The sequence below is a fragment of the Nuphar pumila genome, chromosome 3, assembly GCF_984573655.1.
Source record: "Nuphar pumila chromosome 3, dmNupPumi1.hap1.1, whole genome shotgun sequence".
Lineage (NCBI taxonomy): Eukaryota > Viridiplantae > Streptophyta > Magnoliopsida > Nymphaeales > Nymphaeaceae > Nuphar > Nuphar pumila.
The window spans coordinates 593829-616976 of record NC_143251.1 but is presented as its reverse complement, the minus strand read 5'-3'; the positions used below and the strand labels follow the sequence as shown (position 1 = coordinate 616976).

At 40.0% G+C, this 23148-nt stretch overlaps 1 protein-coding gene across 9 annotated transcripts in view; it reads right to left on the bottom strand.

Moving 5' to 3' along the window:
- The window catches only part of LOC149841559 (uncharacterized), an 81842-nt gene that overhangs the window by 18056 nt on the left and 40638 nt on the right, over positions 1–23148 (bottom strand). For 6 of the 9 annotated variants that reach the window (XM_089998538.1, XM_089998544.1, XM_089998536.1 and 3 more), the window contains exons 2-3: positions 13268–13352; positions 12811–12987 (exon numbers count right to left, since the gene is read on the bottom strand). In XM_089998538.1, coding sequence (XP_089854664.1) covers positions 12811–12987; positions 13268–13336 — 246 coding nt within the window. In that variant the 5' untranslated portion in view covers positions 13337–13352. The other 3 variants (XM_089998542.1, XM_089998540.1, XM_089998539.1) reach the window with 3 other exon arrangements.

The window sequence follows — 23148 nt, the reverse complement described above, 5'->3', positions numbered from 1 at the left end:
CGTGCATAACTGAACACATTGCGATCAGATTTAACTTATGTTTCGATATTAACTGGCCAAGCGGGTACGCACAAGACACGACTCTAGAAACAGCCTAGACTGATCCGGGGGTTTATTATGCTATGTATTTTATGATAACCCGGATAGCTGACTGAGTCCGCACCTAAGGGGACGGTCGGTGACCAAGAGAGAAATCCCCAAAGCAGCATAAATAATGGATGCATCCCAAACATGGAGAGCTACCACCTAGGATAATTATGGTAGTCTCATTCCCCCAACTCCGATGACTGGGGAAGCCGAGTCTTTTGCTCGTAACTGCCATTAATGGCCTGTCCATCGAAGTTTTGTACCTTCCTGTCCTCTCTCCTGACAGGAGTCAGCGATTCGAATGAGTACATCAGGGGTAGTTAACTGAAAACTCATTCTACATACTCTGGTCTTTCGACCCACTCGAGTATCTTGCCGGTGAAGGCGAAAACATCACTTATTTAGGTGATCACAACATTTTGTTATTTGCGCTCATCGAGGTTGCCACAACCTACTCATCCAATCATCGCAACGTACAAAGACGTACTTGTCAAAAAGTACGGTCGTATATGTCATAAGTACGACTACGATGAAAGGGATATGGTTCCACAAAAGAAACCCCAACAGATGTTATCTGCAAAAGAATTAATACAACACAGCCTGGCAAGATAAATCTTGAATTCACTTCAACAACATTTTTCATATTTCATGATGCAAGGTCATCTCGGATCTCTCGTCCGATCAACAAAGTACTTAACATGTTGTGCATGTCTAAAAGTACGCCATACTGAACCAGGGAGGTCTGTGGGCTTCTCAAAAGGAATACCCAACACACAACTTCATAACAATTCAAAGAATATAGGAGTGCTCATTTGGCACGATTCATCCTTAAAAGCCATAATGCCACATTAAGTCATTCACACAAGACACAACACTATCAATCTTACATCCAAAATTTATCTTAGTATCGACATGTTACACTAGATTGATACATAAAGAATGGGTCCTTCAACAGAACCCCACTCATTCATATGCTCATGCCCCTGATCGGGGTTATTCAAAATGAGCCGCAACTTGAGTCAAGGTTATAAAACATTTCTCCCAAGTGTGTGGACTTGGGAGGGGCCAAATGTGACTTCGCAATCCTGCAAGACTTAATCATACTTTGCAAAAGTTGTGCATTTTGAAGAGCCTTGGGTTTGCAGAAGGAAATCCTCTTTAAAAGAACTATAGTGCACAAGTGCAACTTCTGGTGTTTTGAAAACAGGTGATAACAGGATAGGCACAAGACTACATTTATGTAAGTACATATTTACCATGAGTGTGAGCATATGCAGGTTATAACATGTCAACAAACAACTCTCGACTTGCGATGCCGCACATCGAGGGAAAAGCACATAAGTAATACATGAGGTACCAACACCATACATTGACCACTTAGACAGGCAAACACATAAGGTCATAAGTAATACACGAGACACAAGGTCGTACCTCACTCAAAGGAAACGTGCAGGCAAAAATGGATGCAAGCAAACAAGGGCATATGTATTTCAAGAAATACGAAACCACACCTCAAATTCATAAACACTACGCAAAATAATAATCGAATAATGAAATTGTACATCCACCCATAGAAAGGTACAGGCAAGTATACATGCGAGCAACTTAGGGCATAAGTATTGCAAAAAGTGCGAAACCACCTTCAACACGTAAGCAAATACACAAATTACTACTCGAAGAGTAAAACCGTACATCGACTCATAAACATGGAGACAAGAATAATAAGTCACGCAAAAGCAGTATAAATCTAAGTACAACTAGCATAGACATTTTAATTATTTCAACTTAATTAGATCTTATTGCCCCTTGTGCGACTTTAACCTACCTTGGGATGTCGTGCAACTGCGTACGCCTAAGCGTGAGGATAATATGAGGGTTGAGTCGCAGAGCACGAGCGAGACCTGTTGCGTAAATCTGCAAGAGTGCGAAACATTTAATTAAGCTAATTTAATTAATGGTGCGATGAGGACATGGGTAGGTTTAGGCGACAGGCACTGCCGAAAACAGCAAGGCGGCAGGGGCCCTCGGTTCCTTCCGACAGAACAATAAAATAGCAGGGGCTTCAGCCCCTGCCTGACGAGGAAGCGAAGGGCAGGGGCCTCTGCCCCTGCCAAACAAGGTCACGCATGGCAGGGGCATCGGCCCCTACCTGACAAAACAGCTGACAGGGGCCTCGACCCCTGCCTCACGAAGGTAACAAGTGGCAGGGACACTGGTCCCTGCGTGCCAGCTCAGAATGGCAGGGGTTTCGGCCCCTGCCAGACAGAATAATGAAGGGCAGGGGTATCGACCCCTACCTCGCAGAACAGAGAACGGCAGGGGCCTCGGCCCCCTTGCCTGAAGAACATGATATGGCAGGGGCCTTGGCCCCTGCCTGACAAAAATAGGGAATGGCAGGGGCCCCAGCCCCTGCCTGACGAATCAAGGGACAGCAAGGACCTCGGCCCCTGCCAGCAGAACCAACAAATGGCAGGGGCCTCGACCCCTGCCTGACAAAACCACAGAGCCGCAGGGGTGACAAGCCCCCTGCGTGCCGAGAAACAAGAGGCAGCAGGGGGGATATCCCCTGCCCTCCCAGAAGCCAAGAGGCGGCAGGGGCGAGCCCCTGCCAGCCCAGCAAAACAAAGGGCGACAGGGGCATCGCCCCTGCCAGCCGGAAAAACAGGAAACGGCAGGGGCATTGCCCCTGCTCACCGGAGATTGAGAGGAGGCAGGGGCTAACCCCTGCCAGAGAGAGAGCTCGGGACGGGGGTGACAGGGGGCAACCGACCTCCCGTCGGTTTCCCCATCACCCACAGGGGTGAGGAGGTGCCGCAGGGGCCATTGGCCCCCTACCGGCACTCCGGCGAACCCCCCCACAAGAGAGAAGGGGACGACAGGGGCCATGTAGGCCCCCTGTCGAGTTTCCAATGGGCAAAGAGGGAGGTGGGAGGGCACGGCAGAGGCCGTGCGCCGCCTGCCGGCGTCCAGGCGAGGTGACAGAGAGAGATGGGAGGGGGAGGAGGAGAAGGTGGAGGCTGCATACCTGGAAGGAGAGGAGGCGAGGTGGCTGGCGGTCGGTGGCGTGCGCAGGGAAGGAGGAGGCGTCGGTCGGGGTTGGCGGCGAGGTTGTCGCCTGCAGGGAACGAGAAGGGGGGCGGGGCATCGTTCCTCCCCTCCCGCAATGCTCTTAAAGAGCTCGGGGAGGGGCGACAAAAGGGGAAACACCGATGGGTTTCCCTATCGGGCCGAAGGCGCGGTGGGGGGATGCGGCGCACAGGGGGGTTTTGTTTTAAACAAAACCTCTCCTGCGTCGGGTTATGAAACCCTATCGCAGGCGGGCCCGGGTCGGGTCCGGACCCGACCCGACCCGACCCGGGCCGGGTCCGGACCCGACCCTGCCCGTGTTCGATAATTTTTTTTTTTTTTTTTGAAAAAAACGTGGGTTTTACATCCTACCCCTCTTAAAAGAATTTTGACCGCGAAATATTTATTAAAAGATTAGCTGCGACAATCTGGTTCTTAGATAATCGTTGTTAATGAGGATACACTATATGTGTGAGTGATCTTGGAACACGTATGCTATTAAAGTAATCAGGATAGCACATAATAAATTCCTGAGAAAGATTCGAAGCCAACAATTCGATTAAACAAAATGTGAGTGATTTTGTTACTAATTTATGTCTTCGCAAGAGTTTATACGGAGTCACAAAAAAAAAAGTTTGGCAGAAGACTGTAAGAATGTTTATTCGTCACCTTCTACTAGATTTGATACGAATGAAGAGACACAACAAGACATTGCTCTAGTTTGTTTACGTTCCTTAAACGGAGGTTTCTGTCCTATATCATAATCAGGTTGTCGTTCGTTACCCTTACTAATTCTAACAGACTCTATGTCCGGAAAAGCCTTAATTAATGCTTATACTTCAAGGCCTTACATGGCCAGTTATCCTATCTTCGCTTAAGTTATCATTCGTAGAATGGCCCTAACTTTAGTATAAGACAAAAACATATCCTTGTATCAAGATCTAGAATCAGCAAGGATCCAACTTTCTAATCTAAAACCAATATATAATCATGCTACAACAGAAAGCCAAATTTAAATATTCATAACTGGTTATATCAAATGCTCTCAGAAGAGCATCAAAACACACCATAATTCTCTACGAAATCAAAATCTACAAGTTCCACGCTGGATCACCTGGTCTGGGAAATGTACGACCTCACAAGGAATTACCGCCCTAGAAGGTTTACCTGGTCTTGGACAATATACTTCCTCACAGGAATTTGCCATCTTTGCGGCTACCCGATCTTGGACAGTGTACTTCCTCACAGAGATTCACCACTCTAGTCGGATTACCTGATCTTGATCATACATACCCTTCACAGAGAATCCTTTGCGGACAAGGTCCTCAACAGGTACCGAAATCAATGATACATGCATCAAACAAACGACCACTCACAGGGTCGATAGCCACCAATAAAGGGGCAAAAGTATATATATATCATAAATGAGCATCACATCACTTCATATGGCACATACATCAAAAATCACACCTTTCACCAATAAGGTTCCATACTTTCAAAATTTGAGGTCACATGCATTTCAATCATATCATACAAAAGCATATTATCCTATGCATTATATCATTGCCACCAGGAGCATTTCATTATCCAAATCTAACCTCAAAGTATGAGTTCTATACAATGTGATCATGTATATATCAATAATCTACTAAACCTCAAGATACGTAACTTCTACGCAGTTCGAGTTACGCACACAGAATTCAAATTCTATATGCATCTAAGACATCCAAATCATGGTACCATCATATGCATATATAATTTTACCTCAAAGCACATCGCATTCGACCATATCAGTGTGAAACACACGCACAGATCTACAAGATATTTTAGTCCAATATGATATCCGCCAATCATGCTATACAGGTATGATATATTCTCATAACCAATCATAATGCAACCCTCTACAACATGGCTATGTAGGTGTGATGTATCATAAAAACTAAGTGTTTGTAGTCGTGAGGTGTCATTCCTCTAAATAGTCTAACTAATGATTTGTAGGCGTATAAGTCAACCACTTAAAAGTTAATCATTTGTAGGCGTAACAAGTTAACTACACAAAAACTAATCAGTTGTAGGCGTAACATGTCATTTACCTGCATAAGCATCATACTCATAAGGGTCTGGGTTGAACAAACTTCATACGTAATTTCATTAATAAACTTTTACTACAAGATCCGTACTGGAAAATAAAAAGTCTTACCCGAACTTATTAAAGTGTCTATTTGCTAATTCTCTACCTAACCCGTCATAACGAAAATAAAAAATGGTTCTCTACTTTCATTGCTACTAGTGAGGCAACTTGGGTTGTTGTTGCTGACTTTCATTCGCGGTTCGCTTCTTCAGATCTGCTTCCTTCTTGCGACAAACTCTGGCGAAATGTCCCATCTTTCCGCAATAGAAACAACCTCCAGTGTTTCGAGGGCATTGTTGTCCCGGATGACCATAATTACACTTCGAGCATTTTCGACTAGACGATCGATGTAGCTTGATTCTTTTGCCTTGCTTTTGTTTCTTAGATGGGGATCCCTGCATTCTATCATTGGCAAGTCGGCATTTGCTAACTTCCTTACTACCAACTGACTTTTTGTTCTGAAAATCTTTAACTTGCTTCCCTTGTTCCAAGCCTTGTGTGGCCAGATGCCACTTATCGTACTTTCGCTTATGGCGGCATTCCTTCCCTGAATGGTCCACGTTACCACAGAAAGAGCAAACAATAGAATTTCGGGGGTACAATAGATTAGGGGTAACTTGATGGTTATCCATCTGTTTATCGCACTGACCCTGAAAGGTGTTCTCGCAAGCCACACTATGACTCAGGTTCTGAACCATAGATTGGAGATGCATAACGGCTCCAGTCAAAACATTTATTGCCTCGCTCATCTCATTATACGACATCTAAATCGAAGCAAGATATTTTAATCAAATTAAGTATAAAACAACAAAATCAATAGTACTTACTGTGCGATGCAGATGTCGGATGGTCAAGAATCACTATTTTCCCTATCGCTCTGATACCAAGTTGTAACACCCCAAAAATCCAAGACTTGTAACTTTTAGAATAGTTTAGAAAGCTTTGAAATCATACAATTATCAGAGTTTAAATAATACTTCAGCGGAAAATAATATTTTTAAAACCACAAGTCAATGGACCTTGAGCGCATTACAGTGTAAACTTTCCTTTGTCAAATCCGGCACAACTATTGAAATCAAATGGTTTTGAAATGCAATTTCAATGATGGAGAATTTGTTTGTTGAAACCGAAAAGAAGTTTACTAAAACAGCTTTAATAACTCAAGGTTTAATAAAAAGAGAAATTTTGGAATACCCTTCATACCAAATTTACCAACATGTCCTCAGGAGCAAAACGTCAGGGAAAAAACTCTATCTTGTTCTCATCACGCCATCGTGCCATCGCAGACTGTATTACCTATCCAAAACCTACCCATAAAATGGGTCAGTTTCACTAAAAACTGGTAGGTGCACAGACATGACAATATTGAACATAATTAAGCAGAATAATTTAATATGTCAAGTAGACAGGCAATTATATAGCAATTTAATTTCAATATATTCACAGAGCAACTATCATGAACACAATGTTAAAAATTATTACAAGCATTTTACTGGCACCAGTAGGCTAACTATTACAAGCAAAGCACTGCACAAGAAAGTCAACTAGCAAAATACAATGCTTCATCAACCACACACACAATTCCATAAGTATTGAACCTGTTGTACCCTATAACTTTCATACGTGCATAACTGAACACATTGCGATCAGATTTAACTTATGTTTCGATATTAACTGGCCAAGCGGGTACGCACAAGACAAGACTCTAGAAACAGCCTAGACTGATCCGGGGGTTTATTATGCTATGTATTTTATGATAACCCGGATAGCTGACTGAGTCCGCACCTAAGGGGACGGTCGGTGACCAAGAGAGAAATCCCCAAAGCAGCATAAATAATGGATGCATCCCAAACATGGAGAGCTACCACCTAGGATAATTATGGTAGTCTCATTCCCCCAACTCCGATGACTGGGGAAGCCGAGTCTTTTGCTCGTAACTGCCATTAATGGCCTGTCCATCGAAGTTTTGTACCTTCCTGTCCTCTCTCCTGACAGGAGTCAGCGATTCGAATGAGTACATCAGGGGTAGTTAACTGAAAACTCATTCTACATACTCTGGTCTTTCGACCCACTCGAGTATCTTGCCGGTGAAGGCGAAAACATCACTTATTTAGGTGATCACAACATTTTGTTATTTGCGCTCATCGAGGTTGCCACAACCTACTCATCCAATCATCGCAACGTACAAAGACGTACTTGTCAAAAAGTACGGTCGTATATGTCATAAGTACGACTACGATGAAAGGGATATGGTTCCACAAAAGAAACCCCAACAGATGTTATCTGCAAAAGAATTAATACAACACAGCCTGGCAAGATAAATCTTGAATTCACTTCAACAACATTTTTCATATTTCATGATGCAAGGTCATCTCGGATCTCTCGTCCGATCAACAAAGTACTTAACATGTTGTGCATGTCTAAAAGTACGCCATACTGAACCAGGGAGGTCTGTGGGCTTCTCAAAAGGAATACCCAACACACAACTTCATAACAATTCAAAGAATATAGGAGTGCTCATTTGGCACGATTCATCCTTAAAAGCCATAATGCCACATTAAGTCATTCACACAAGACACAACACTATCAATCTTACATCCAAAATTTATCTTAGTATCGACATGTTACACTAGATTGATACATAAAGAATGGGTCCTTCAACAGAACCCCACTCATTCATATGCTCATGCCCCTGATCGGGGTTATTCAAAATGAGCCGCAACTTGAGTCAAGGTTATAAAACATTTCTCCCAAGTGTGTGGACTTGGGAGGGGCCAAATGTGACTTCGCAATCCTGCAAGACTTAATCATACTTTGCAAAAGTTGTGCATTTTGAAGAGCCTTGGGTTTGCAGAAGGAAATCCTCTTTAAAAGAACTATAGTGCACAAGTGCAACTTCTGGTGTTTTGAAAACAGGTGATAACAGGATAGGCACAAGACTACATTTATGTAAGTACATATTTACCATGAGTGTGAGCATATGCAGGTTATAACATGTCAACAAACAACTCTCGACTTGCGATGCCGCACATCGAGGGAAAAGCACATAAGTAATACATGAGGTACCAACACCATACATTGACCACTTAGACAGGCAAACACATAAGGTCATAAGTAATACACGAGACACAAGGTCGTACCTCACTCAAAGGAAACGTGCAGGCAAAAATGGATGCAAGCAAACAAGGGCATATGTATTTCAAGAAATACGAAACCACACCTCAAATTCATAAACACTACGCAAAATAATAATCGAATAATGAAATTGTACATCCACCCATAGAAAGGTACAGGCAAGTATACATGCGAGCAACTTAGGGCATAAGTATTGCAAAAAGTGCGAAACCACCTTCAACACGTAAGCAAATACACAAATTACTACTCGAAGAGTAAAACCGTACATCGACTCATAAACATGGAGACAAGAATAATAAGTCACGCAAAAGCAGTATAAATCTAAGTACAACTAGCATAGACATTTTAATTATTTCAACTTAATTAGATCTTATTGCCCCTTGTGCGACTTTAACCTACCTTGGGATGTCGTGCAACTGCGTACGCCTAAGCGTGAGGATAATATGAGGGTTGAGTCGCAGAGCACGAGCGAGACCTGTTGCGTAAATCTGCAAGAGTGCGAAACATTTAATTAAGCTAATTTAATTAATGGTGCGATGAGGACATGGGTAGGTTTAGGCTACAGGCACTGCCGAAAACAGCAAGGCGGCAGGGGCCCTCGGTTCCTTCCGACAGAACAATAAAATAGCAGGGGCTTCAGCCCCTGCCTGACGAGGAAGCGAAGGGCAGGGGCCTCTGCCCCTGCCAAACAAGGTCACGCATGGCAGGGGCATCGGCCCCTACCTGACAAAACAGCTGACAGGGGCCTCGACCCCTGCCTCACGAAGGTAACAAGTGGCAGGGACACTGGTCCCTGCGTGCCAGCTCAGAATGGCAGGGGTTTCGGCCCCTGCCAGACAGAATAATGAAGGGCAGGGGTATCGACCCCTACCTCGCAGAACAGAGAACGGCAGGGGCCTCGGCCCCCTTGCCTGAAGAACATGATATGGCAGGGGCCTTGGCCCCTGCCTGACAAAAATAGGGAATGGCAGGGGCCCCAGCCCCTGCCTGACGAATCAAGGGACAGCAAGGACCTCGGCCCCTGCCAGCAGAACCAACAAATGGCAGGGGCCTCGACCCCTGCCTGACAAAACCACGGAGCCGCAGGGGTGACAAGCCCCCTGCGTGCCGAGAAACAAGAGGCAGCAGGGGGGATATCCCCTGCCCTCCCAGAAGCCAAGAGGCGGCAGGGGCGAGCCCCTGCCAGCCCAGCAAAACAAAGGGCGACAGGGGCATCGCCCCTGCCAGCCGGAAAAACAGGAAACGGCAGGGGCATTGCCCCTGCTCACCGGAGATTGAGAGGAGGCAGGGGCTAACCCCTGCCAGAGAGAGAGCTCGGGACGGGGGTGACAGGGGGCAACCGACCTCCCGTCGGTTTCCCCATCACCCACAGGGGTGAGGAGGTGCCGCAGGGGCCATTGGCCCCCTACCGGCACTCCGGCGAACCCCCCCACAAGAGAGAAGGGGACGACAGGGGCCCTGTAGGCCCCCTGTCGGGTTTCCAATGGGCAAAGAGGGAGGTGGGAGGGCACGGCAGAGGCCGTGCGCCGCCTGCCGGCGTCCAGGCGAGGTGACAGAGAGAGATGGGAGGGGGAGGAGGAGAAGGTGGAGGATGCATACCTGGAAGGAGAGGAGGCGAGGTGGCTGGCGGTCGGCGGCGTGCGCAGGGAAGGAGGAGGCGTCGGTCGGGGTTGGCGGCGAGGTTGTCGCCTGCAGGGAACGAGAAGGGGGGCGGGGCATCGTTCCTCCCCTCCCGCAATGCTCTTAAAGAGCTCGGGGAGGGGCGACAAAAGGGGAAACCCCGATGGGTTTCCCTATCGGGCCGAAGGCGCGGTGGGGGGATGCGGCGCACAGGGGGGTTTTGTTTTAAACAAAACCTCTCCTGCGTCGGGTTATGAAACCCTATCGCAGGCGGGCCCGGGTCGGGTCCGGACCCGACCCGGCCCGGGTCCGATAATTTTTTTTTTTTTGAAAAAAACGTGGGTTTTACAAATATGACAAAAGCTAAGTCACAGGGATTCAGCCAACCAGCTGACGCACCCACGTCGACGCGACGTGGGTGCGGCACCCGGTGCGGTCAACCCGACCCTGGGTGTGGTCAACGCACCCAGGGTCATTTCTGTCCAATTTTTGCCCGATGAAATGGGCTGCGGAGAGGAGGATTAGGGCAAAATTTTTTTGCCCTAATCCTCTCTCCTCCTGACCTCTCCTCCTGAAGCCGAAGCCGACGACGACCTCTCCGCCGGACCCCGACGCCGACCACTCTGCCAGACCTCTCCTCAGGTACTCTCTCTCACTCTCTCTGTCTCTCACTCTCAATCTCTCTGTCTCTCTCACTATTGCTCTCTCCATCTCTCACTCGCTCCCTCTATCTCTCCATCTCTCTTCTCCTTTTGTCTTTGTCTCTCGCTCCATCTCTATCTTTTCTCTCACTCTCAATCTCTCTGTCTCTCGCTGCCGGCACGAGTGGCAGCCAGCCTTGGGAGAAGGTGCTGACCCCTTCTTTCCAGCCTTGGTTTTTTGAAGTTAGGGAGATGAACGTTGGGTTTTAGGAGAGAGGTGAATAAGGACGTGAAGGCACGAGAGTTAACGCGGTTTTTCTATCGTTTTGTGTATATTTTTTTTTTATTTTGCTGTTAGTTTTCGTTGTTTTTCAGGTGTTTGTGAAGTTGTAGGGAGGACTCGTTCGTGGTGGAAGATGAGAACTGGAAGAGCTCTGTCGAGATTTTTACTAGTTTAGTGAGAAATCCTTGTTTTGCATCGCTGGTTTCAATATGATTTTGCGTTCCATTGCAAGTTTTCTCTTTGTATATTTTTTTAAAAATGGGCCTTATTTTTTAATTCTCAGGATTGAACGGTGCAGGATTTTCCCAAGTGCGTTAGTTTTGGATTTTTTTTCTTCATTCTTTTTTGCTTTTCTATGAGTTCTGGTTTCCTTTTCGCGTTCTTCTTTACCTGTTTGAGTATTTTCTGGTGTTTTTATTTTGTTTTTTGCTTTTTCGCGAGTTTTGGCTTCCTTTTCGCTTTCTTCTTAACTTGTTTGAGTATTTTCTGTCGTTTTGCTTTTGTTTTTGGTAGTTTAACTGCTGGTTTTCTCGTCTTTTTCTAATGAGTTTTTCATTTTGTAGATGTATTTCTCGTTGTTTTCTAGTGAATGTATGCAATTTTTCGTTAAAGATCTAAATCGTGAAATTGAACTTCTCTTCTTTCAATTTCAAAGAAAACTCAAAAGTTTTTGTGGATTCCTGAGTCATTATTTTCATGTTTTTCTCATCGTTCTTTGGATCTGTCTGTGTCTGTGTTTTGCAGGAAGTCATCAGGCACAAAAAACTTTTTGAGTGAAGGTAAGAGATAGGGACAAGCTTTGCAACTTTTCACGCATTTTTTCATTTTGATTTTGAATTTGATTTATGTTGTTCACTATTGGATGCTTTCTTCATACGTATTTAATTTTTAGCAGGGTTCTCTATATTTTTGAAATCACGGTGATAAATCTTGACATCAGAAAAAATTGATTTGTGATGGAGATTTTTGGAATATCGTGCAATTTGCTTTCAATTTATAAGTTTGCCATTAGTTCATGAAATCTGATTTAATCGTGTAAGGTGAATTTATTTTCTCCTCCATGGTTCTCTAGAAAATTGGTGTGAGTGTATATATAGAAAATAAATAAATACAAATATAAATATCAATTTATATATTTGTATTGAGCACAAAAGCTCAAAAAGTTTTCCTTTCGCTTTCCTCCAAGGATATGATATGGTTTGCAGTTTCTGAAAAGTTCAAACAGTTGTGAGTGTGAAAAGTCCATGCTGAATGAAAGAAAAACTGAACTTGTTATTTTCTTTTGCACCTATTTGGCACACTAACTCATCGTACGTTGTGTAGGATATACTTTTGGTATGTAATTATGCATTTTTTGCTTCTTTTGTTAGTATACTATATAATTTACTTCTTTTTTGCTTTACTTATTTGATTGTTTTTATAATTGTGGTGTTGGTTTTTAACTTTTTATGATGTAGAATAAAATTGTAGATTGTTAATTTGATTTATTGCATGCATGAATTGATTTGATGATATTGTGATAATTGTTTTTTATTTCATTAGTGTTACTATTGTTAACTGTTCAAACTTAAAAATTATATATATATAATATATATATATATATATATAATTTTTTATATTTTTGCCGCACCCCCGCACCCAAGTTTTTTGAAAGTGCTGCACCCCCGCACCCGCACCCATGTGACATAGGACAAAAGCAGATACAAGTGCCAAAAATAACAACAGTATCATTTTAAATATTCTATTGGCTACCTTAATCATATGTGGTCTTTAAATGATTAATTTCTGAAAATATCATGTTTATGATCAAGGTAGGAAAAGGAAGGATCAAGCTGATGTAGCTTTACCCATAGGATTTCCTCTGGTTTATATGTTGACCTCCACTTCAGTGTTTCCTCCAACATCTTTTTTGCCTTATCAACATTCCAGTTCCGTGCTTCCAAGTATCTCCTTAGGGTTGCATCTGTGGAAAACTGAAGACTTCGTCCAGATAATGTCCCCATTACAGCTCTAAGCTCATTGACCTACTTGTTCAATAAAAAATGATGCAGTACATTAATCAATCTAAACCAAGATTGAAGAAAAAAGGAACAGATAGTTCTATCTCTATGAGGATATCAAAGTAAAAGAAATGTGCATGTAAGAGAGAGAGAGAAGGCTATCATGGGTGATATTTTAAAAAATAGAAGTAGAAAAACATATAAATCAGATTATGACTTTTCAACTGTGAGAACATCAGGCTGATGATGTATACAGTGTAAAAGTAAATCCAATGTTCAAATTATGCTGAAGAACTCCCGTTACCTTTGCTTGCTGCAGTGTAGAATCATGCCCCTGAAGGCCATGCACGCCAGGCTTTCTACGGAACATCATTAAAACAGTGTCCAACCTGCATCATTCAGTGTGACTGATTATAAGATTGTCCAACATACAGCATTCAATATCATTGGTTATAAACTATGTCACAGTGACATGCCCAAATGGGCCCACGTCACGGATGACACGCTCGGACACGAAGTCTGACACATTTCAGCGCACGACACGCTGATGGCATGCTCTAAAACGTGTCCAACTCTGTCTCAGACATTGCAGGTAAGAAATATATTTTTGAAAATAAAGATACTTGCTTATCCAAAGATAGAGAGGGAGAGATGACATGTCATCTTGGAAAATGTGACATTTTTTATTTCTTGTATTGTCCCTTGAAATTCATCGGCGGTGACCTTAATGGGCATGTGGGCATTAGTAGGGATGGATTTGAGAGTATCCATGGAGGCTACGGTATAGGAGAAAGAAACGAAAGTGGAGAAAGGATTTTAGATTTTGGTTTTTCTTATGATATGATCTTAGCAAACACTTGGTTTAGGAAGAGGGAGTCTCACCTAGTAACATTTAAAAGTGGGGTTAATACGAGTCAGATAGATTTTTTCCTACTTAGAAAGAGAGATAGGGGTTGTTGCATCGATTGTAAGGTTATACCGGAGAAAGTGTAGCTACACAACATAGAGTCTTAATTTTAGATCTTAGAATTAGACAATGCCGCAAAAGGGATAGACATAGGATAGATCCTAGAATTAAGTGGTGGGCACTGAAAAGAGCTAAACAATGAATATTTGTAGAGCAGGTAGTTAAGGAAGGTGATTGGTGTCTCGAAGAGGATTCAGAATCAATGTGGAATAAGATAGCGGGTGGCATGAGAAAGGTGGTTAAGGAGGTATTGGGTGAGTCTAAAGGCGGTGCACCGCTAGGTAAGGATACATCATGGTGGAACGAGGATGTCAAATTAGCTATTAAGGTTAAAAGAGAGTGTTATAGAAATCTAAATAAGAGTCGTGATAATGAGAATTTGGGGAAGTAAATGATAGCAAAGAAGGAAGCTAAAAAAGTAGTTCGGAACGCGAGGGATAAGGTATATAAGGAGGTTTATGATAAGTTGGATACCAAAGAGGGCGAGAAGAATATTTATAGGCTTGCAAAGATGAGAGATAGGAAATCGAAGGATCTGGGTATGGTTAGTTGTATCAAAGATGAAACGCAAAGGGTTTTAGTCAAAGATGAGGAGATTAAGGAGAGATGGAAAGATTATTTTGATAAGCTATTTAATGAAAGTCATGCTCAGGATCTTGGAGACTTCTCCATTCCTTTTCATGAGATGAATCGTGACTTCATGCGCAAGATTCAAAAGAAAGAAATTGCAGAGGCTTTGAAGAAAATGAAATCAAGAAGGGCAGTTGGCCCAGATGGTATACTTATCGAGGCTTGGAAGTGCTTGGGAGAGAAAGGTTTAGAATGGTTGACAAATCTTTTTAACAAGATTTGGGGGACAAATAAGATGCCTAATGAGTGGAGGAAAAGTACTTTGGTGCCTCTATATAAGAATAAGGGTGATATACAAGATTGCACAAACTATCGTGGTATAAAACTCATGAGTCATACTATGAAACTTTGGGAGAGGGTGATTGAGTCTAGGTTGAGGAAGGTTGTCATGATATCGAAGAATCAATTTGGTTTTATGCCTGGAAGATCAACTATGGAAGCTATACATCTTCGTAGACAACTTATTGAGAGAAATAGAGAGAGGAACAAAGATTTGCATATGGTTTTTATTGATTTGGAGAAGGCATACGATAGAGTACCTAGGGACGTTCTCTGGTGGACAATGATGAAGAAAGGTGTTTCTCTCAAGTACATTAGTATAATTAAAGATATGTATGAAGGAGTAGTAACCAATGTCCGCACTTTTGGAGGGGTGACAACCAATTTTCCTATAACGGTTGGGTTACATCAAGGATCTGCTTTAAGCCCTTTCCTATTTGCTATAGTGATGGATGAGCTCACGAGATCAATTCAAGAAAATGTGCCATGGTGTATGTTGTTTGCTGATGATATTGTTTTGATTGATGAGTCTAGAGTTGGGGTTAATGCTAAGTTAGAATTATGGAGACAGACATTGGAAGCAAGAGGTTTTAAGTTGAGTAAGAGCAAGACAAAATATATGGAATGTCAGTTTAGTAAGCAACGAAGTAGTGATGGGAGTGTAGTGAAGCTTGGTGAGCAAGAAATACTGGTGCATGATTGTTTCAAATATTTGGGATCTATTATTCAAAAGTATGGAGAAATTGCTGGAGATGTAAATCATAGGATAAAGGTTGGGTGGATGAAATGGAAAAGTGTAACTGGAGTGTAGTGCGATCGTAGAATGCCATTGCGGTTGAAGGGAAATTTTTATAGGACGACTATTAGGCCCGAATGTTGGGCTGCCAAGAGACATCATATTCAAAAAATGAGTGTAGCTAAGATGCGTATGCTGAGATGGATGTGTGGAAATACAATAAAAGATAAGATTCAGAACGAGGAGATACGAAAGAAGGTAGGCGTTGCACCCATTAAAAATAAGATGAGAGAGAATCATTTACGGTGGTTTGGACATATTCGGCGAAGGCCTAATGATGCTCCAGTTAGAAGGATGGAGAAATGGGAAAATATATTAGTTAAAAGAGGTCGGGGCAGGCCTAGGAAAACATGGATGGAGGTGATAGGAAAGGATATGAATGCTTTGAACTTCACCGAGGACATGCCATTGGATAGAAATGATTGGAGGAGAAGGATTCATGTGGGAGACCCAGAATGATTTTCTCTTTTGGTTCATATCGCCGACCCCAATTGTTTTGGGATGAAGGCGTAGTTGTTGTTGTTGTTGTTGTTGTTGTTGTATTGTCCCTTGAAAATTGAAAAGTACTTATTCATCCTCTTAAAAGGAGAAAAAGTAATCAGTCTGAACTCTTAATAATGGTCACTCATTGTGGTGATTTGGTTTGTGATATAACTTGAGTTAAAGGACAATATTAAATGCAGGCGCTTGTTTGGCAGTTTCCAGGGAAAGTTTGGCCCATATTTGGAATTTCAGAAACATGAGGCCCATACTTGGATATAGGGGCAAAAGGTTGGCCCCTAAATGGAATTTTCTTATTTTTTTTATCAATCATGTGATTACATTATGATTTATGAGAGAGAGAGAGATCAGTAAATATTACAAAAATGCCCTTTAGATGGGTGATATAAAATATTTTATATTAATTATATTATTAATATCAACATGCTTTCATAAGTATTAAATAAATAAAAAACCTCTTAAAAGAAACAATACAAAATATTTCATATATATATATATATATGCAGTATCTTTTGAATTTTTTTCTGAACCCATACCTCGTACACGAGTCACGTAGGCATACGTACCTGTATCATTGTGACATAGGTTATAAAATTTTCCATCCCTTAAAATGCTATGAGAGAACAACAATAGCCCAAAGCAGAACCACATCAAACTAAGATACAGACAACTCAAGTGTGCAATTTCACAGGGAACCAATTCTAATGTGCAGCTACATCATCACCCAAAATTCAACAACCACCACCTATATGCAAAGGAATTACCATCTGTAAGTAACATCTCATATTCTGTTATTACATCTGAAATTGGAAAATAATGCCAAAGAAAACAAAGTTGAGGCTTCCTGAAATAAGATTCAGAACAAGAGCATAGATACAATGTCACTAAAAGGCCAAAGACACACACTAGGGTGTGTATAAACACCTCTTGTCTACATATAATGACACATAAAACTAGTGTATCAGCGACTAGAATAAGAGCACAATGCCAACAAAGGGCTAAAGTCACACACGAAGGTGTGAATAAACAACTCTTGTCTACGGATAATGACACTAAAGATCAAGTATATCAACGACTAGATCAAGAGTATAATGACAATAATGAGCTAAAACATATACAAAGGTATAAACAAACATCTCTTGTCTACATATAATGACACTAAAAAAATAAGTGTATAAGCTACTAGATCAAGAGCATAATCTTAATGCCAACAAAGGGCTAAAAACATACACAAAGGTATGAACAAACATCTCTTGTCTACATATGATGACACTTAGATAAGAGATATAAAAAAGAGAAAACAACCGAGGTAGAAAGGTATGTAATGGAAACACACTAATGCAATTAATAAAAATATTAATTTTTGTCATATTTCGAAACACCATGGTTTCAAAAATTAGATATCCATCACAGATACACGTAATTAAAAGCATCCATAATAAAAACAATGGCCAAAAGCAAATGAGTGATTCAATACACTCGCAATCAGAGATCACATAACTGTCAGTTAGAGTCAAACTACAAGTTGACAATCTAAAATGACATAAAATAAGGTGCACACAACTCACCCTAACAAATATCTTTGATAAGGCCAAGAAGATTGATGCATCATATAAAAATCTGTGATGGATAGATAAAATCAATGCCATAAAAAGGCAAATAATACTCACGAAAATCATTTTCCAAATAGGTGAGTTCATAAAATGAACCGATTTGAAAAAACAATTTCAAATCAAAAAATCAATAATGGTAGATGACCAACCTTAAAGAAAGTACAGTCATATGCACAACAATACGTATTATGACAACTTTTTACAATCTTGAATAAACAAGAATCATGCTTAACATAATCAATTCTTCAAATTGAAGTCATAAATTCACCAATCAAGGAATAGATGCACTAAGGCACATTGCATACAAAGGATCTAATAATTTTTAAAGAGAAGACAAGAACATATTATCTTAAAAGAAAGTCTTTTAAATCAAAAGTCTACTATGAGACAAACAAATCATGTAATATTATGAAAATAACACATACAAAGGTTTTTTTTAAAAGAACCTTTTACAATCCCAAAAGTAAACATAATTACTACCAACCATGAAAACTTAAAGCAATAAGATAATCTAATAACTCATAGCCACATAGGTTATATAGAAACTATGAAATTTAATATACCAAACATCATTTATAATGCAATCTGTTTTGTGTGACTATGACACAGTTTAGAGAAAAACGAGTTAACATTATAAAATGCATTCAAAGCATCCAATGCAAGATTTATTTTCCATATCAATGTCAAACCGAGATGAACACAATATATCTAAGATCATTCTCAAGCATAATCAATCAAGAATGTTTTTCAAATAATTAGTTTTGCATAATGAGATAAACATCTTAAAGTCAACCATTGAAATCACATAAAATATGGGACATGAACATGTCAATATGCAAAATATCAACAATATTACCAAAGAGTTAAAGAAAACATGGTGACTTAAGGTATATATCATACAAGTTTCTAAAATTTTAACACATAAAATTCATATAATATACCTAAAAATCATGTTTTAACGTATGCCTAGAATCACCAATGATCATTACGATAAAACCAAATACATACAACAAGGGAATTAGCAACATTAAAGACATAAGCATAATATTTAAGATTTTAAAGGAAAAACATATATTTTTGTAAAATATAATTTTTATGACGATATACATAATTAAAACAAATATTTTATGAAAATATGCTTATGCACAAGATCTAATAATTAATTTAAAAACTCATTCATTTTTAACATATTTAGCAAGAGGCTACTATATTTCAAATACATTTTCAAATGCATACCGTAACTATTTAAAATAGAGAATCCAAAGAAAATAACAAAAGTATATATATATATAATGATAAAGAAAATAAGTATTTTCTCATGCATAATGTATGAAATAAATAATACAAGAGATACTTAAAAAATATGAGATACATATTGAGTAAATCTTTTTCTTGAATCCGATCCAAGGAAAAGAGAAGAGAGAGATAGCGAATACTCCATCGATCTTTTACGCGATCATAATTTCACAAGAGCTTGAATAGGAATTGCAAGAGAGCATTGCCTCCTCAAATTTTGAATGGCACGTTTTCTGATGTATCGAAAAGCAAATTTAGCTTGATCTCGACTTGGCTTTGATATCATGTAAAGAAACAGGCGGAAATACAAATAACAAGTGATAACACTTGAAGGTCCAATAATGGACAAGAAATCACAAGCACATAAAGTGCAAATACACAAACCCACTAAGAGGAAATGCCAAAAGGCAAAAAATGATTCAATATTATTGAGAAGAGGTGAGAGAACAACATCTTAATATGAGGGGGGAGCACCGCTTTATATACAAAGCAAAAGAGAGAGAGAGAGGGAGCATTGGGGCTCCCCACAAAGGAGTCGTTGGGGAGCCCCAACGACTCCCTTTGTGGGGTCCCCAATGATCCAAAAAAGGGGAAAATAAAAAGAATAAAATAAAAATAAATAAAAGGAAAAACCTAAAACAAGTTGTTTTAAAACAACTTTTATTACATGTGAAAAGACCAAAATACCCCCATCAGGTATTTTGAATAAAATAGAAATATATATATATGCATATATATATATATATGTTAAAATGTAAACTGTAATACATATATATTATTTAATATTATTATTATATTTTTCCTTTTAGTATTTTCTTTTTTTATTTTTCTTTATTTTCTTTTTTAGCATCTAGTTCAATAGGAACTAGATATTTGATCCAGAACTTGACTGTGCAAATAGTTGTTGGACTGTAGTCCAACAGCTATAATAGGAGTTGTTGGACTCTAGTCCAACAGCTATAATAAGAGTCGTTGGAATAAAGTCCAACGTAGTCCAACGTCTCTTTTAGAGAGTTCAAAATGAGCTCTCCTCTCTCTTCCACTTTTTTGTATATATAGGGGTGAACCCCTTCAATGTGAATTACAATGCTTCTTAAGCATTTTGTGCATGAATGAAGTATTATTTATTTTTCAAGTGTTCTTCCTTTTATACCCTTTCAAGGGTCATGCTTGTAGGGTCTCCAATAGACACTTGTTTGTGAGTTATTTGTGCATTTGATGAAGACCACCATTTCATTACATGGTATCAGAGCTACAGAATCCTTAGATCTTGAAGTGCTTCTGCCTCAATTTTTGTGCCACATTTACAAAAGGTGTTTAAGCACCTTGTTCTTGGCTCAAGAAGATTTGTTTGAAGAAAGGCGAACTTGTGCTATAAAAAATTTGGTTTTGTATCCTCTCTTTTATTCCCTTGTCTACTCTTTTTCTTTTCTTTTCTTTTCTTTTCTTTTTTCTCTCTCTCTCTCCTCCTATCTATTCCTCTCTTACCCTTGTAAAAGATGGATGACAATGATAAGATCACCATCATTCCTATGATGCTAAATGATACTAACTATGTAATGTGGGCTTCGATTATGAAGCACCACATTTGGGAAAAAGGTTTATGGGGTATAGTGGATAGTTCCGATTCAGAACCTAAACTATCTCTTACTAAGAAAGAGGGTGATAAATATTAAAAGATGGTGTATTTTGTATATATATATATTCATATATATATATATAAAGAGAGAGAGAAAGATACATATACATATATTTATCTCATATATATATATGTACATGTATCTATCTATCTATATATATATGAATATATATTTCAAACCCGATAAGGGTATTTATGTAAATTCATATGGTTTTACGCATATTCTCATTTGAGAATATGTTGTAATTTATTTGCTTTTTTATTTCTTCTTTTTCTTCTTTTTGGTTCTTACATTTTTTGTCTTTTTTTTATCTTTTTTGATAAGATGTAACATGGGGGGCCCCAATACACACATTGGAGCTCCGTATTGGAGCCCCCCCATGACTACATGTACTTATAAATAGGGGTGAACCCCCTTTAGGATTCTCATTCTTTTGTAAAGCCCCTCTTGGGATCTCATATATTGAAGTTCATATTTTTTCATGCTTTTGTGCATGTGTATTCGTGCCTTTGTGCACTTGTGAGTGTTCGCCTTTGTGCCTTTGTGCACTCGTTTTTCTTGTATTGTGTTGCTACACAAGGTCTCTTTTTATAGAGATTTTCACATGGTATCAAACCAAGGTTGTTTGGAGAAAGAAATTGGTGTGGTTCTTCACAAAATCGAGTGCCTCGAAAAGCATGCCTTCAACATTTTGGTGATTGGAATGGAGAGTCTTCTTCATCCAATATTTTAGAAGATTACTACAACAAGTAAGATTTAAAATCTTATTGTGGTACGTATTCTTTTCTCTCATCTTACCTCTCTAATGGGCGAAAAAGACTCATTTCTCTCTTGGTTTCAAACTAAATGGCTCAAATTATCACGTGTGGGCCGGAAACATGGAAGCTCACATCAAAGGGAAAGGGCTTTGGGGTTACGTTCAAGGCTCGATTCCGAAACCGGAGCCTAAAATCACTTTGATTAAAGAAGGGGAAATTAAAATTCTTGAGGGAGACAAAAGAACCAAGGCTCTTGAGAAATATAGTAGGAAACATGAGTGAGAAATGAAGAACTTCAAGATCTTGTCTTGGATCTTTTCCTCTGTTGAGACAAGAATCAACGCCAACATTATAAAGTTTAAAAAGGCTTCTCAAGTGTGGGAGTACCTTGAGAAGATGTATACTTCTAAGGACTTGTCCCATAAGTATTATCTCCAAAAGAGGGCGCTAACCCTTCTTCAAGGAGAGATGACTATAAGAGAGTATTTTGTCGAACTCTCTTCCGTTTGGGATGAGTTTGTCACGCTTGAACCCAAGTGGAGTGGAGAATCCATAGAGCTTCGTCACAAGCAATTAGAAGAAGATCGATTTTTTAACTTTTTGAATGGGTTAAGGCCCGAGTTTGAACAAATAAGATCCTCTTTCACCTCTCCCTCTCTTGAAGATGTTATAACTAAATTAAGTGGAGAGGAAACTCGTATGGGCATTTGCAAGCAAAATCCTAATGTGCTTGCAATGCCTACAAATCAAGAGTGTGATGGTGCTAATGTCGTTTCTAGGCCCGGTAACAATTTGAGGACATATAAACCTCCTCATTTTAAAAGCCAAAATCAAGGTGGTCAAGGCGGAAGAAAAGACTAGAGCAAAATTTTGTGTCACTTTTGCAAAGAACTGGGTCATATCAAACCGGTTTGTCCAAAATGGAAGAAACTTCTAGCAATGGCAACCACATCTCAACCACCAAAAGAAGAATCTTCAAATGGAGCTCTCTCTTAATCAAATTGTGAAGGCTTTTCAACCTCTTCTTAAGGAAGCTATTTCCGGTGCCGCCGTATCCACTCATTCTCCTCCAGGTAAAACCTTTTGGCTTTTAGATTCGGGTGCATCATTCCATATGACTCCAAACATTTCTTCTCTTTCCGAATATTTTAAAAGTATGTCACCATCTTTTGTTTCAACCGCAGATGGCACTTCTCTTGAAATTAAGGGAATTGAAAATTTTGAAACCCAAAACTTCTTTATTCCTAAAATTAGACTTATACCAAAGTTGAATTTAAACTTGCTTTTCGTTTCTCAACTCACGAACCATGGGTGTGACATTCAATTTTCATCTAATAAACGTTTAATACAGGATCACCAGTCCGGGAGGTTGATTGGGGAAGGCTCTAGGAAGGGAGACTTGTATTATGTGACTTTCTTCAAATTCCTAAAAACACCTTTTGTAATGTGGCCCAACATAAAGACATAAATGTTTGGCACAAGAGACTTGGTCATCTCAATATTACCAAGTTGTCTTATTTGCATTTTGTTAAAGATCTTTGTAAAAATACTTTCTCTTGTAATGATTGCATTCTTGAAAAAATGAGAAGTATGCATTTTGAACAAAGAACTATGTTTAGTACTAAACCTTTTGAAATTATTCATTAGGATGTTTGGGGACCGGCACCCGTCATATCTAAAGGAGGTTTTGCATACTATGTGATTT